The sequence below is a fragment of the Danio rerio genome, chromosome 25, assembly GCF_052040795.2.
Source record: "Danio rerio strain M-AB ecotype USA chromosome 25, GRCz13ab, whole genome shotgun sequence".
Taxonomy (NCBI): domain Eukaryota; kingdom Metazoa; phylum Chordata; class Actinopteri; order Cypriniformes; family Danionidae; genus Danio; species Danio rerio.
The window spans coordinates 16,433,770-16,446,105 of record NC_141045.1 but is presented as its reverse complement, the minus strand read 5'-3'; the positions used below and the strand labels follow the sequence as shown (position 1 = coordinate 16,446,105).

The window sequence follows — 12,336 nt, the reverse complement described above, 5'->3', positions numbered from 1 at the left end:
GTATAGTATATGAGACTTATGAGAAATGTAATAGAAATATTTACCATTTCTCTGTCGCTTGCAAAACTTGCATTTTTGATTCACTATAAGTCACTTAATACAGTTGAAATCAGAATTATTAGCCCCTCTGAATTATTCTCCCCCCTTTTTTTCCCTCAATTTCTGTTTAACAGAGAGCAGATTTTTTTCAACACATTTCTAAACAATAGTTTTAATAACTAATTTCTAATAACTGATTTATTTTATCTTTACCATGATGACAGTAAATAATATTTGACTAGATATTTTTCAGGTCATTTCTATACAGCTTAAAGTGACATTTAAAGGCTTAACTAGGTTAATTAGGTTAACTAAGCAGGTTAGGGTAATTAGCCAAGTTATAATGTATAATGTATAATGATGGTTTGTTCTGTAGACTATCGACAAAAAAAAAATCAGCTTAAAAGGGCTAATAATTTTGTCCTTAAAATGGTAGTTAAAAATTAAAAACTGCTTTTATTCTAGCAGAAATAAAACAAATAAGACTTTCTCCAGAAGAAAAATATTACCAGACATACTGTGAAAATTTCCTTGCTCTGTTAAACATCATTTGGGGAATAATTAAAAAAGAAAAAGGGGCGAATAATTCTGACTTCAATTGTGTATATATATATATATATATATATATATATATATATATATATATATATATATATATATATATATATTTGATGAGTGCTGGATAAACGTTCTTCACCTTCAGTATTTATAAATAAAAGCCTTGAAAATGACCAGATATTTAGGAGAACTCCTATATTTCACATTTGGTATAAAAAGTATGCAAAAGTTTTATTATTGTTGTTTTAAAGAACATGTTTTGCATTAAGTTAATGTACAATAAGCAGCCTTTTGTAATTTTTAGCCTTCAATAACAGCTATAATTCTAATAATAATAGTAATAATGATATTACAATTGCAATTTCAGTACATTTAAAATATATTGATTTTTATTTCATATTTATTAAATAATCATATTTGCTATGTTGTATAATGTAAGAAAAAATGCTGGGTTCCACACAATACCTTCACGTTGTTCCAACACAAATCGATAATGTTAACTTAATCATTTGTACAAATTCAAGTGGGTTATACATAAAACAATTAAATTAACCTTAAAATCGTGTTTATACAACTCATTTCAAATAAGTAGTTTAAAAAAGCAGCAAAAATAATTTTTTGATGTTTTTTGTGTAAAGAAAAAACCTTTATAATTGTTTCCTTTCATAACATTTTAGATATTAGACACCAGAAATGGCATCTAATTATTTGCTATCTGGTGTAAATTCAAAAACTGATTTAAAATGAATTATTTATATTCTGACCTATTATAATTTTAATACAATTTTTCATATATTTTGTATATCCATGTATGGTTTAGCAACATTTAATCTTCAATAATGATTCATAACAGCTATAGTATAAAATAAATAAAATAATCAGTAATTATAATATTGCCTGACAACAACAAGAACAACAATGAGAATAATAATAATAATAAAAAAATTCATTTATAAATAGCTCATTTCCCCTTTCTGTTCACCTTACAACAAACATACCAAAAACAGTTAATAAAACAATGTCAAACATCATTTCAAACATGAATTTCATATATAAGAGATGAGAAAGTTTTAAATATGAACCCCTGTTAAATTTAAAATAACAGGATAAAAAAATAGTCATGAGAAAGCGATGTCATAACCCCATGACATAAGACAGTCATAACCCATATCATAAGAATGACAACTTAGGTGTTATCTGGTATAAATTAAAAATGTACTATAATTATTGTAAAAAACCTATTTGAATAAATCTTGTATGAGCTTCAACTTATTTAATCAAAAATTGCCCTTAATGATAAGCAAAAACGACAATAATAATTATAATAAAAAAGTTCACTCCTCTAGACATGTGAAGCTCCGCCACTTTTTAATGCATTTTAAAAGACATCTAAAGTTGCAGTCAGTGGTGGGCAGTGCCACTCTTGCCAGTGGACTGGAGAATAAATGGTCATCTTTAATGAGTTTCTCTCTGTCTGAGGTGAAAGTGTTTGGCTGGTAATTAATGAAGAGAGCGTGATTTACGATGCTCTGTGTGACCTGAGGTTACAGGCAGCGTTTGTTTTCCTCACAGCGGGTCTGTTTCACCCCCGCCGGCAAACGCAGAGATGATCAGCAATATTACTGTTATCTGCTGACCAGAGCTGTGTTTGTGTGGATCTGCTCAATAACCGCTGATACACACTGCTTTTTTCTGCTCTATATACAAAGTTGTTTATAGTTCTGTTGCAATTTTTTATTTTATTTTTTTTTTTTAAGTTTGTGGAACAAATAAAACAAAAACTGTATTCTTGGTATAAAACCTCTCTATACAAACTGTATATAAACTCTATATATTATAATATTATATTTTTTATGTATTTGTAAAAACTAGTTGACGTTCTCATTTCTTATATTCTTTTAGTTTACTTGATTTACTAAAATAAAACTACTAAATATATTAATATACAAGTTTTTAAAAATATGAATAAACCAACTGAACAAAACAAAAAAAAACAAACTATTTTTTGTTGAAATTAAAACTAAAAGGCAAGCGTGAAAAAGTAATAAAATCTAAACCGTATCTCAAATAAATTCCAAAAATGTTGCCGGACAGACAGACAGACAGACAGACAGACAGACAGACAGACAGACAGACAGACAGACAGACAGACAGACAGACAGACAGACAGACAGACAGACAGACAGATAGATAGATAGATAGATAGATAGATAGATAGATAGATAGATAGATAGATAGATAGATAGACAGTTTGTTAAATTTGTAAAAACTAATAAATCAACTAAATTTCTTCATTTTGTCTCAACACAAATCAATAGTGTGGAACCCAGCATTTTTACAGTGTAGATAGACAGATTTTTCATAATTGAATAACATGTTTCTGTCTTGATTTTTTTACGATCTTTTATAGGTTACGGCACGGTTGCTTTTGACGGCGCCTCAAACTATGGCCACACGCCTTCACACCACACCCCGCAGTTCCCCAACCACTCCTTCAAACACGAGGACTCAATCACACAGCAGAGCAACATGGGTAAACACAAACACACTACACACTAAATCACACTTTATTATATTTATTTAAACGCATGCACTGAAAACAGCTTCCAATCTCCAAACATTCACCCTCGCTCTATGAACTTACGCAGTGATCTCTGTAATGTTATTTAGGGGCCAAATTGCACAAAGCGTTACAGTAAATCAGCTCAAACGCTCTCTCTCTTCCTCTTTATAATCTTAAACTTCAGCAAACAGCTAACCGGATGATTGGCTGTTCGAGTTGCATCTGTAATGTGAGATTCAATCCGTTTACAATAATACATACATATATATATATATATATATATATATATATATATATATATATATATATATATATATATATATATATATATATATATATATATATATATATATATTTTTTTTTTTTTTTTTATAATTTTATTTTCTTTATTACAAAAGTATAAATTAGTTTTATATTTTATCTTATTTCATAATTATTTAAATTTTACATATGAATACAAAATACATAAATACAATCATATTTTTAATATTATTTAAATTAACTTATATTTTAGTGTTTATGTGTATAACATCTGGGCAAAGCAGTGGCACAGTAGGTAGTGCTGTCGCCTCACAGGAAGAAGGTGGTTCAATCCTTGGCTCAGTTGGCGTTTCTGTGTGGAGTTTGCATGTTCTCTCTGCGTTCGCGTGGGTTTCCTCCGGGTGCTCCGGTTTCCCCCACAGTCTGAAGACATGCGGTTCAGGTGAATTGGGTAGGCTAAATTGTCCATAGTGTATGAGTGTGTGTGTGAATGTGGGTGTGGATGTTTCCCAGAGATGGGTTGCGCCTGGAAGGGCATCCGCTGCGTAAAAAATGTGCTGGATAAGTTGGCGGCTTAATTTGCTGAGGCGACCCCGGATTAATAAAGAAACTAAGTCGACAAGAAAATGAATGACTGTATAACATCTTGTAATTATTTTAGATTTTAATATTTGTGACCTCAATACAGTATTAATTACATTATTTTTTTTTGTTTGATAAAATAATTAAATGCCTATTTCATGTTAATAAAAAATATCAACCTTGTATTATTATTATAATAATTATTATTATCTTTATTTTAGACTCTTAGATGATATCCAAACACATAACAAAACACACACAAAAAAAAAACATACAATCATAAATAGACATTATTATCATCATGATCATCTTTGTTGTTATTATACATTTTTTTAAGTTGGCCTATTATGCAAATATACTTTTATAAGGTGTTTAAACAGTTGTGTGGCAACAGTCTGTGACTATAACCAGCTTCTAAGGTTAAGAAAATGATGAATTCTTTTTTTCATAGTCACACTTGATAAAAACGGCGTGCAGAAACACTTTGATTGACATTTTCTCTTTGTACGTGTCATCAGAGAGGGAAAGCCCCGCCCATTAGTGAAGATCTCTCCCTCATTAGCATAGGATGTTAGTTTTGTTTTTGAATCTGCCATTATGCTGACACAGGCATTTGTTAATCCGAGCACTTTTTAAATGAACACAATTTTATTTAAATTTAAAGCGACAGTCACCAAAACGGCACAATTGGGAACAATGCTTAAAAGGGGCAGTTTGAAAGAGTTTGAAAACATTATCTGTGGAGTACTTTGAGCTGAAACTTTACATACACACTCTAGGGACCTCAGAGACTTATTTTACACCTTGTAAGAAGGGGCATAATAGGTTCCCTTTAATTGATATCAAAGTCTGGATGCACCAGAAGTCATTTATTTCAGTAAGATGACATATATGAAACTAAATATTGAGTATGGGTGGGTTTTTGTTTTTGAGCTCCTCTTCTTATCTTTCACTCAAAGCAAACTAACTGTTGGAAGGGCATGGCTAAGCATATTTCACCCAAGCTGTTGTCATCAAACTGATGTCATCAACAATTGAGGGTTTTGATTAAAGATTACCAAAGCAAACAGTTTTTTAGTGGATTAACTTGTGTTGCACGGATTATTTGTTCATCTAAAGACTAAAATATGCACTAGCAAAATAAACATTGTAACTTTGTATACATTTTGATTTTATGCTCACTTTAAAATGTAAGTTTTATACACATTTAAATATTTATTTTTGTTTATTTTAGATTTAAATACAATTTATTATGATATCTTAATACAGTTTAATGTTCATTTTGTAGACATTTTGACTGCACACTTTAAAATATAAGTTTTGTATAGATTTAAATATTTTTGTTTATTTTAGATTTAAATATAATTTATTATGATATCATAATACAGTATTACTTCAGATTAAATTTGTTCAATATAGGTGTCTTTTGAAAAAAATAGAGAATCATAAACAAGGCTTATCTATCTATCTATCTATCTATCTATCTATCTATCTATCTATCTATCTATCTATCTATCTATCTATCTATCTATCTATCTATCTATCTATCTATCTATCTATCTATCTATCTATCTATCTATCTATCTATCTATCTATCTATCTATATATATATATATATATATTCATTCATTAATTTATTCATTCATTTTCTTGTCGGCTTAGTCCCGTTATTAATCCGGGGTCGCCACAGCGGAATGAACCACCAACTTATCCAGCAAGTATTTACGCAGCGGATGCCCTTTCAGCCGCAACCCATCTCTGGGAAACATCCACACACACATCCACACACACACACTATTATCAGACATACTGTGTCTACTTGCTATTTATAGCCTGCCTGAATTATTAGCCCCCCTGTTTATGGTTTCCCCTAATTTCTGTTTAACGGAGGGAAGATTTTTTCAACACATTTCTAAACATAATAGTTTTAATAACTCATTTCTAATAACTGATTTGTTTTATCTTTGCCATGATGACAGTAGATAATTTTTTATTAGATATTTTTCAAGACATTTAAAGGCTTAACTTGGTTAATTAGGTTAACTAGGCAGGTTAGGGTAATTAGGCAAGTTATTGTATAACGATTGTTTATTCTGTAGACTATCGAAAAAAAAGGGGGCAAATAATTTTGTCCTTACAATAGTGTTTAAGAAAAAAATTAAAAACTGCTTTTATTCTAGCCTAAATAAAACAAATAAGACTTTCTCCAGAAGAAAAAATATTATCAGACTTACTGTGAAAATTTCCTTGCTCTGGTAAACATAATTTGGGAAATGTTAAAAAAAGAGAAAAAAGGAGGGCTAATAATTCTGACTTCAACTGTGTGTGTGTGTGTGTGTGTGTGTGTGTGTGTGTGTGTGTGTGTGTGTATATTCCTATAAAATTTCTAACTGCACGACTTGTTGTTCACTGTGCCTCATAAGTGCAAGATTCCTCTGAAACACCATGGGACACATTTACAATAAAGAGGCCGGATGAACCGAAGCGGCGATTCCTCAGTTTGCTCTTTGAAACAGAAAGAGCGAAAGGTCTGCGTGTTTTATGGTTTCGAAGAAAGTCAGTCTGGTGTTTTGATAACTGTTAAGTGTACTCGGCTGCGTCTTCATAAGCCTCCCTCGCGCTCATATTGCCTTTGTACGATGCTCTATGGCACACATGTTCAATCAGGCGTCTCAAAGTTATGATACGCTGAGCATCGAGCCATGGAGATTCCCCATGAGGGACTCAAGACAAACAGAACACAAATGTTCATTCCTGGTAATTAAACTTCAGAGAATTATTAAAAAGGAAAGTAAATATGAGTGGTGTTGCGCAAGGTGGAATGAATGTTTTTTTTGTACTGTACTGTACTGAATATTTGACATTTTTATAAAATCAAAATGTGTGTGTGTGTGTGTGTGTGTGTGTGTGTGTGTGTGTGTGTGTGTGTGTGTGTGTGTGTGTGTGTGTGTGTGTGTGTGTGTGTGTGTGTGTGTGTATATATATATATATATTTTTTTTTTTTTTTTTAAGTTTTTGTCATTCTTTTGGGTAATTATTTATTTATTTTTTTGTTGCTAAAGGTCTGCTTAATTTTGTTTTAGTTGTGGTTATTTTTATTATATTAACTTTTTAAACCATAAGATGACACAAAATATAAAACAATATATTTTTAAATATGAAATGTAAAAACATATTTAACATAATTAATAATATTTTCTAAATTACGATCTTTATAAAATGTTTACTGCCTATATTAATACTTTTATTTAAAAAGACCATGAAAATATAATAATAAAAATAATAATAATAAAAAATAATAATAAAAGTTACTTTATAAAGTTTATTTTACAGTTTAAGTCAATAGTAAAAAAATAATAATAATGGTCACACTTTACAATAAGGTTGTATTAGTTAAGGCTAGTTACAAACAATAAACAATACATTTACTGCAGTGTTTATTCATCTCTTGTGAATGTTAGTTAATTGTAAAAAGTTAACTCAGTACATTAATTAATTTTAACAAACAAGAATTTGGATTTTATAATGCATTAGTAAATGTTGAACTGTGATTAATAGAGTCCTAGTATTAATCATTATTACTAACATTAACTGAAACCTAACATTAAATAAAACCTTATTGTAAAGTGTGACACAAAACTGTAATTTTTAAAAATACAAATGATAATACAATTGTTAATATATCATTGTTTAAAATACAATATACAGTTGAAGACAGAATTATTAGCCCCTCTTTGAATTCTTTTCTCTTTTTTTTTTTTAAATATTTCCCAAATGATGTTTAACAGAGCAAGGAAATTTTCACAGTATGTCTGATAATATCTTATCTTCTGGAGAAAATCTTATTTGTTTCACTTCGACTAGAATAAATGCAGTTTTTAAAATCCATTTTAAGGTCAGCAATATTTTTGTTTTGATTGTTTTGTTTACAGAACAAACCATTGTTATACAATAACTTGCCTAATTACCATTACCTGCCTAGTTAAACTAATTAACCTAGTTAAGACTTTAAATTTCAAGCTGTATAGAAGTGTCATGAAAAATATCTAGTAAAATATTATTTACTGTCATCATGGCAAAGATAAAAGAAATGAGTTATTAGAAATGAGTTATTAAAACTAGTATGATTAAAAATGTGTTAAAAAAAATCTGTTCTCCATTAAACAGAAATTAAGAAAAAAATAAATAAACAGCGCCAATAATTCAGGGGGGGGGGGGGGGGATAACATTCTGACTTCAACTGTATATTATTATTATATGTGTCCAATACGAAATTGTTACATAATATCAGAAGCGCAGTAGCTCATGTACAAGATGTGATCTCCAAGTCAGACCTGTTCTGTTTGTTTCAGGGGATCAGCAGTATCCCGTTCCTCCTCCAGTGTATGGCTGTCACACTCCTTCTGACAGTTGCACAGGAAGTCAAGCTCTGCTGCTGAGAAACCCATACAACAGGTATATCATCATCATCATCATCAAAACTATTAACATCGTCATTATTATAGAGCACACAACATCTCAGCTAGAGTTTTCCAAATATGACCTAAAATCAAGAAATTTCTTGATGTTTATGGTGATAATATCTATGAAGAAAAAAGTTTTTGAAAAATTACCTTTAAAAAAAAAAGAATTATTGCGTTTTGATTCGTATAATTTAAATAAGTACTCTAAAGTCACCTGGATCACAGTAAAAAGATGCAAACGTTTGCATTGCAAACATTTATGAAGACGTCATTAAGTCCACATGAACCGGAAGTTGCTGAGACTTTTATTTCGGTATATTGATGTACAGTATGGACTTCCAACTTAAACGAAATATTGAGTAGGGGCGGGGCTATCTTTTTGCACTTCATTCCCTTATAGCAAACTAATGGGAAGAGGAGCGGGGTTAATATTGTGGCGGAAATCTTCAAACTGACCACGACTCCAAACATGGAAGCAAATGGTCAGACTTTGACTGATAGATTACCAAAACAAACATTTTTTATCTTTGTAGATTATAGTGCATGGATTATATGTTCACCTATCTAATAACAATTGTGTACTAGCAATATAAACATTGTACATTATCATTTTACACAGACTTTGGGCCCTGCCATACACCCGGCGCAATAAGGCGCAAGATGTGTTTGCCACAACGTGTTGCTATTTTCAGACCAGCACAACTCTAATTTTCCCGTTTTGCACTACGTTGTTTAAATAACAAATCTATTTGCACCACTTTGTGGACTCATGAGTGTTCCGGTCCAGAAAAATAAGGTGTTAAGATGCAGTGTTGGCATTATTTTGAGGAACTAAAATAGACTCCTCAACAGACCGGCTAAAAGCAGGTCTAAAGTCCAGTGCAGAGCACCTTAAATGTGCGCCTCGCCTACACATTGGTTTAAACATCCAGAATGTACCCCAGTACACATATATCTGTACAAATGAAAAAGAATCAAAGGAACCAAACATTACGAAAGCTATTATTTTCTACACAAATGTAAAAACCATTGCCTTCATGTCTTCTTCATCTCGGGGGGCTTTTTAAGTTTATTCAAGACAACTTGCTTTTGTTTAATGTTATTTTTATTCATTCATTTATTTTCGGCTAAATTAAGGGGTCGTTACAGTGGAATGAACCGCCAACTTATCCAGCACATGTTTTACTCAGCGGATGCCCTTCCAGCTGCAACCCATCTCTGGGAAACACCCATACAAACTTATTCACACTTGTACACTATGGACAATTTAGCCTACCCAATTCACCTGTACCGCATGTCTTTGGACTGTGGGGGAAAACAGAGCAGCCGGAGGAAACCCACGTGAATGCGGGGAGAACATGCAAACTCCATACAGGAATGACAACAGACCCAGCCGAGGCTCGAATCAGCGACCTTCTTGCTGTGAGGTGACAGCAATACCTACTGCGCCACTGCGTCGCTCTGTTATTATTATATTACTTTTATTTATTATATGCAAATTTATATTTGTTTTATTAAAAAAAACAAGCTTAGATTTGTCCCCCTGTCAGGTTTTTGACCATATGGGGCATAAGAATAGGACGTGTGTTTGGATATAACTTTTTTTTTTGACACCACTTTGTTATTATTGTTCATTTATTCGTTTGCTGGAAACTAAAGCTGAATTTAGAAATAGTTCAAAACAAATCTTTGTGCTTAACCAATGAAGTTAATTATGTAGGCTAATGGATGTCTTCAGTGGAGTTTGCTTATCCATGAAAAAGACAAAGAGAAAATAAAGAGGCCAAATGGATGCTCTGTTTAAGTGTTTTCTCACTTTTGAAGAATTCAGTTTTTCTGCCATGTAAATAAATAGCAAATGCACCATGGCATGACACAACTGACTCTTAAAAGGAATGGGAGACGAGACTCTGATTGGTTTATTCTCAAAACACATCTATAACTCATTACATTAAGAGAATAAATACAACCCTGTTAGAGCGTTTGCCGTGGTGCAGAGCCTATTTTTTCATCTTTAAAATAGCAAAAGTGTATTCTGACATGCCCTTAATGCTATTGCGCCCTGCGCTTTAGACTTTGCACCTAGATTGGTAAAAAAGATCCCTTTGTCTTTTGAATGCAAAATTATGCAAAAACCTGAGAAGTTTTTGTCTGCATGTAGGACCCGTTAACAGATTTGCTGCATCTCCAATACATAAGAAATGTGGAGGATGTGATGAGATGATTCTCAGGGAAAGTAACTATGCAATGGAACAGTCCATTAGGGCACCACCAAACCATTCTTCCAAAAAATGCTCAGCTGTGATAATTTCTCTAACTGTTGAAGTTTAAAATAATAGCTCGGTGCGTTACGTAAAATGGTTGCTCGGTGCCTCGCCAGGCAATTCCATTGAAAAAAAAATGACAAAGTTGTTATAACAAAGTTGTTGATCTGTTAAAAACTCAAAAGTACATACTTTTTATTCACAAAAAAAACAGTATCTAATTTAAGGGTGAAGTATAAGTTAGGCAAATTGGGATGCAGCTTTATCATGGACAGAACTTTTACTGGTATTTGTCCATCCATAATCTCAAATTTTTCTTAAGTATGTTCATCACTCTCTCTCTCTCCCTACATAATATAAACATCATCCTTATCCTCCGCTAGCACACTAACAACTACTGAAATAACAATTCTGTGCCAAAAACAAAACCGAAAATTCAGAATGTGCTTGGCCGAAAACCAAAAATCTACATAACAGCGTTATATAATTGATTGTAATAATATTAAACCAGAATTACTGAAACGTAATTAATCTGAAATGAGAAACTACAAACTAATAAAATTAATCACACATTGGAACAGAGCAAATAAGCATCAGAACAAAACATTTTAGAACAAACTGAAATATATTACACTCCATTCAGTTATTTTCAGCATAATCAAACTGAGCATAACTACCGTCCAAAACAGTTTTTAGGCTAAACAAATGCTCTCAATGTTTTCCCTAGCCCAAAAACAGACTACATGAAATGCAATATGTATCCTAACAGATATGGAGGAAATGAGATATTCCAGTAAAAAAAAAAAAACATGCACTCAATTCATCCAGACAGGCTGCAGACGGTACGACTGATAGTTTGTCAGGACACAGGAAGTTCAACTAAACAGGCCTGCGCAACAATCAGAAACACGTCAAAATCTGTTGTTGTGGTCGATCCAAAAAGTCACGCTGCCATTGAACACGTAGAGGAGGAGAGGAAGTTTGGTAATATGAAAAGGAGGAAAAGGAGGAAAACTGGTTCGTACAGGATGTTCGAGTAAACTTTCTGCAAGGATTTCAAAAAGAAATGCATTCAAAAAATACACTACGGTTTAAATGTAAAAGGTCATTCATTCATTTATTTTCTTTTCGACTTAATCCCTTTATTGATCAGGGATAGCCAAAGCGAAATGAACCGCCAACTAATCCAGCATATGTTTTATGCAGCAGATGCCCTTGCAGCCGCAAACCAATACTGTAAACACCCATACACTTGCATTTACACACATACACTACGGCCAATTTAGCTTATTCAATTCACCTATAGCGCATGTCTTTGGGGGAAACCAGGTGAAAACCCACATGAACACGGGAAGAACATGCAAATTCCACACAAAAAATGCCAACTGATCCAGCCAAGGCTCAAACCAGCGACCCTCTTGCTATGAGGCGAGCAAGAGGGTCTTGCACTTAGCCTTGCTTGCTAAGTGCTACTCACTTCGTGACCAAGACGCCCTAAAGGTCATTCAAATTAAGTTAATTTCTTAAGCTTAAATAATACTACTAAAATATTTTTTTAACAAAATACATCAAAATTGTAAATAAAAATTTGAGTTAAGAAAACTAA

General features: G+C 32.1%; 2 protein-coding genes across 17 annotated transcripts in view; both read left to right on the top strand.

Annotated features, from left to right (window-relative positions):
• Window positions 1–12,336, top strand: part of LOC147830838 (uncharacterized) — a 688,366-nt gene that overhangs the window by 597,651 nt on the left and 78,379 nt on the right. The window lies entirely within an intron of this gene.
• Window positions 1–12,336, top strand: part of wt1a (WT1 transcription factor a) — a 37,940-nt gene that overhangs the window by 3,331 nt on the left and 22,273 nt on the right. For 14 of the 16 annotated variants that reach the window (XR_015525529.1, XR_015525528.1, XR_015525527.1 and 11 more), the window contains exons 2-3: window positions 3,008–3,130; window positions 8,356–8,458. Coding sequence is in view for 2 of the 16 variants with exons in the window: in XM_087310299.1 (XP_087166425.1) it covers window positions 3,008–3,130; window positions 8,356–8,458 (226 nt within the window). In the remaining 14 variants the exon portion in view is untranslated. Of the gene's footprint in view, window positions 1–3,007; window positions 3,131–8,355; window positions 9,593–12,336 lie in introns of all 16 variants that reach the window. The other 2 variants (XR_015525531.1, XR_015525530.1) reach the window with 1 other exon arrangement.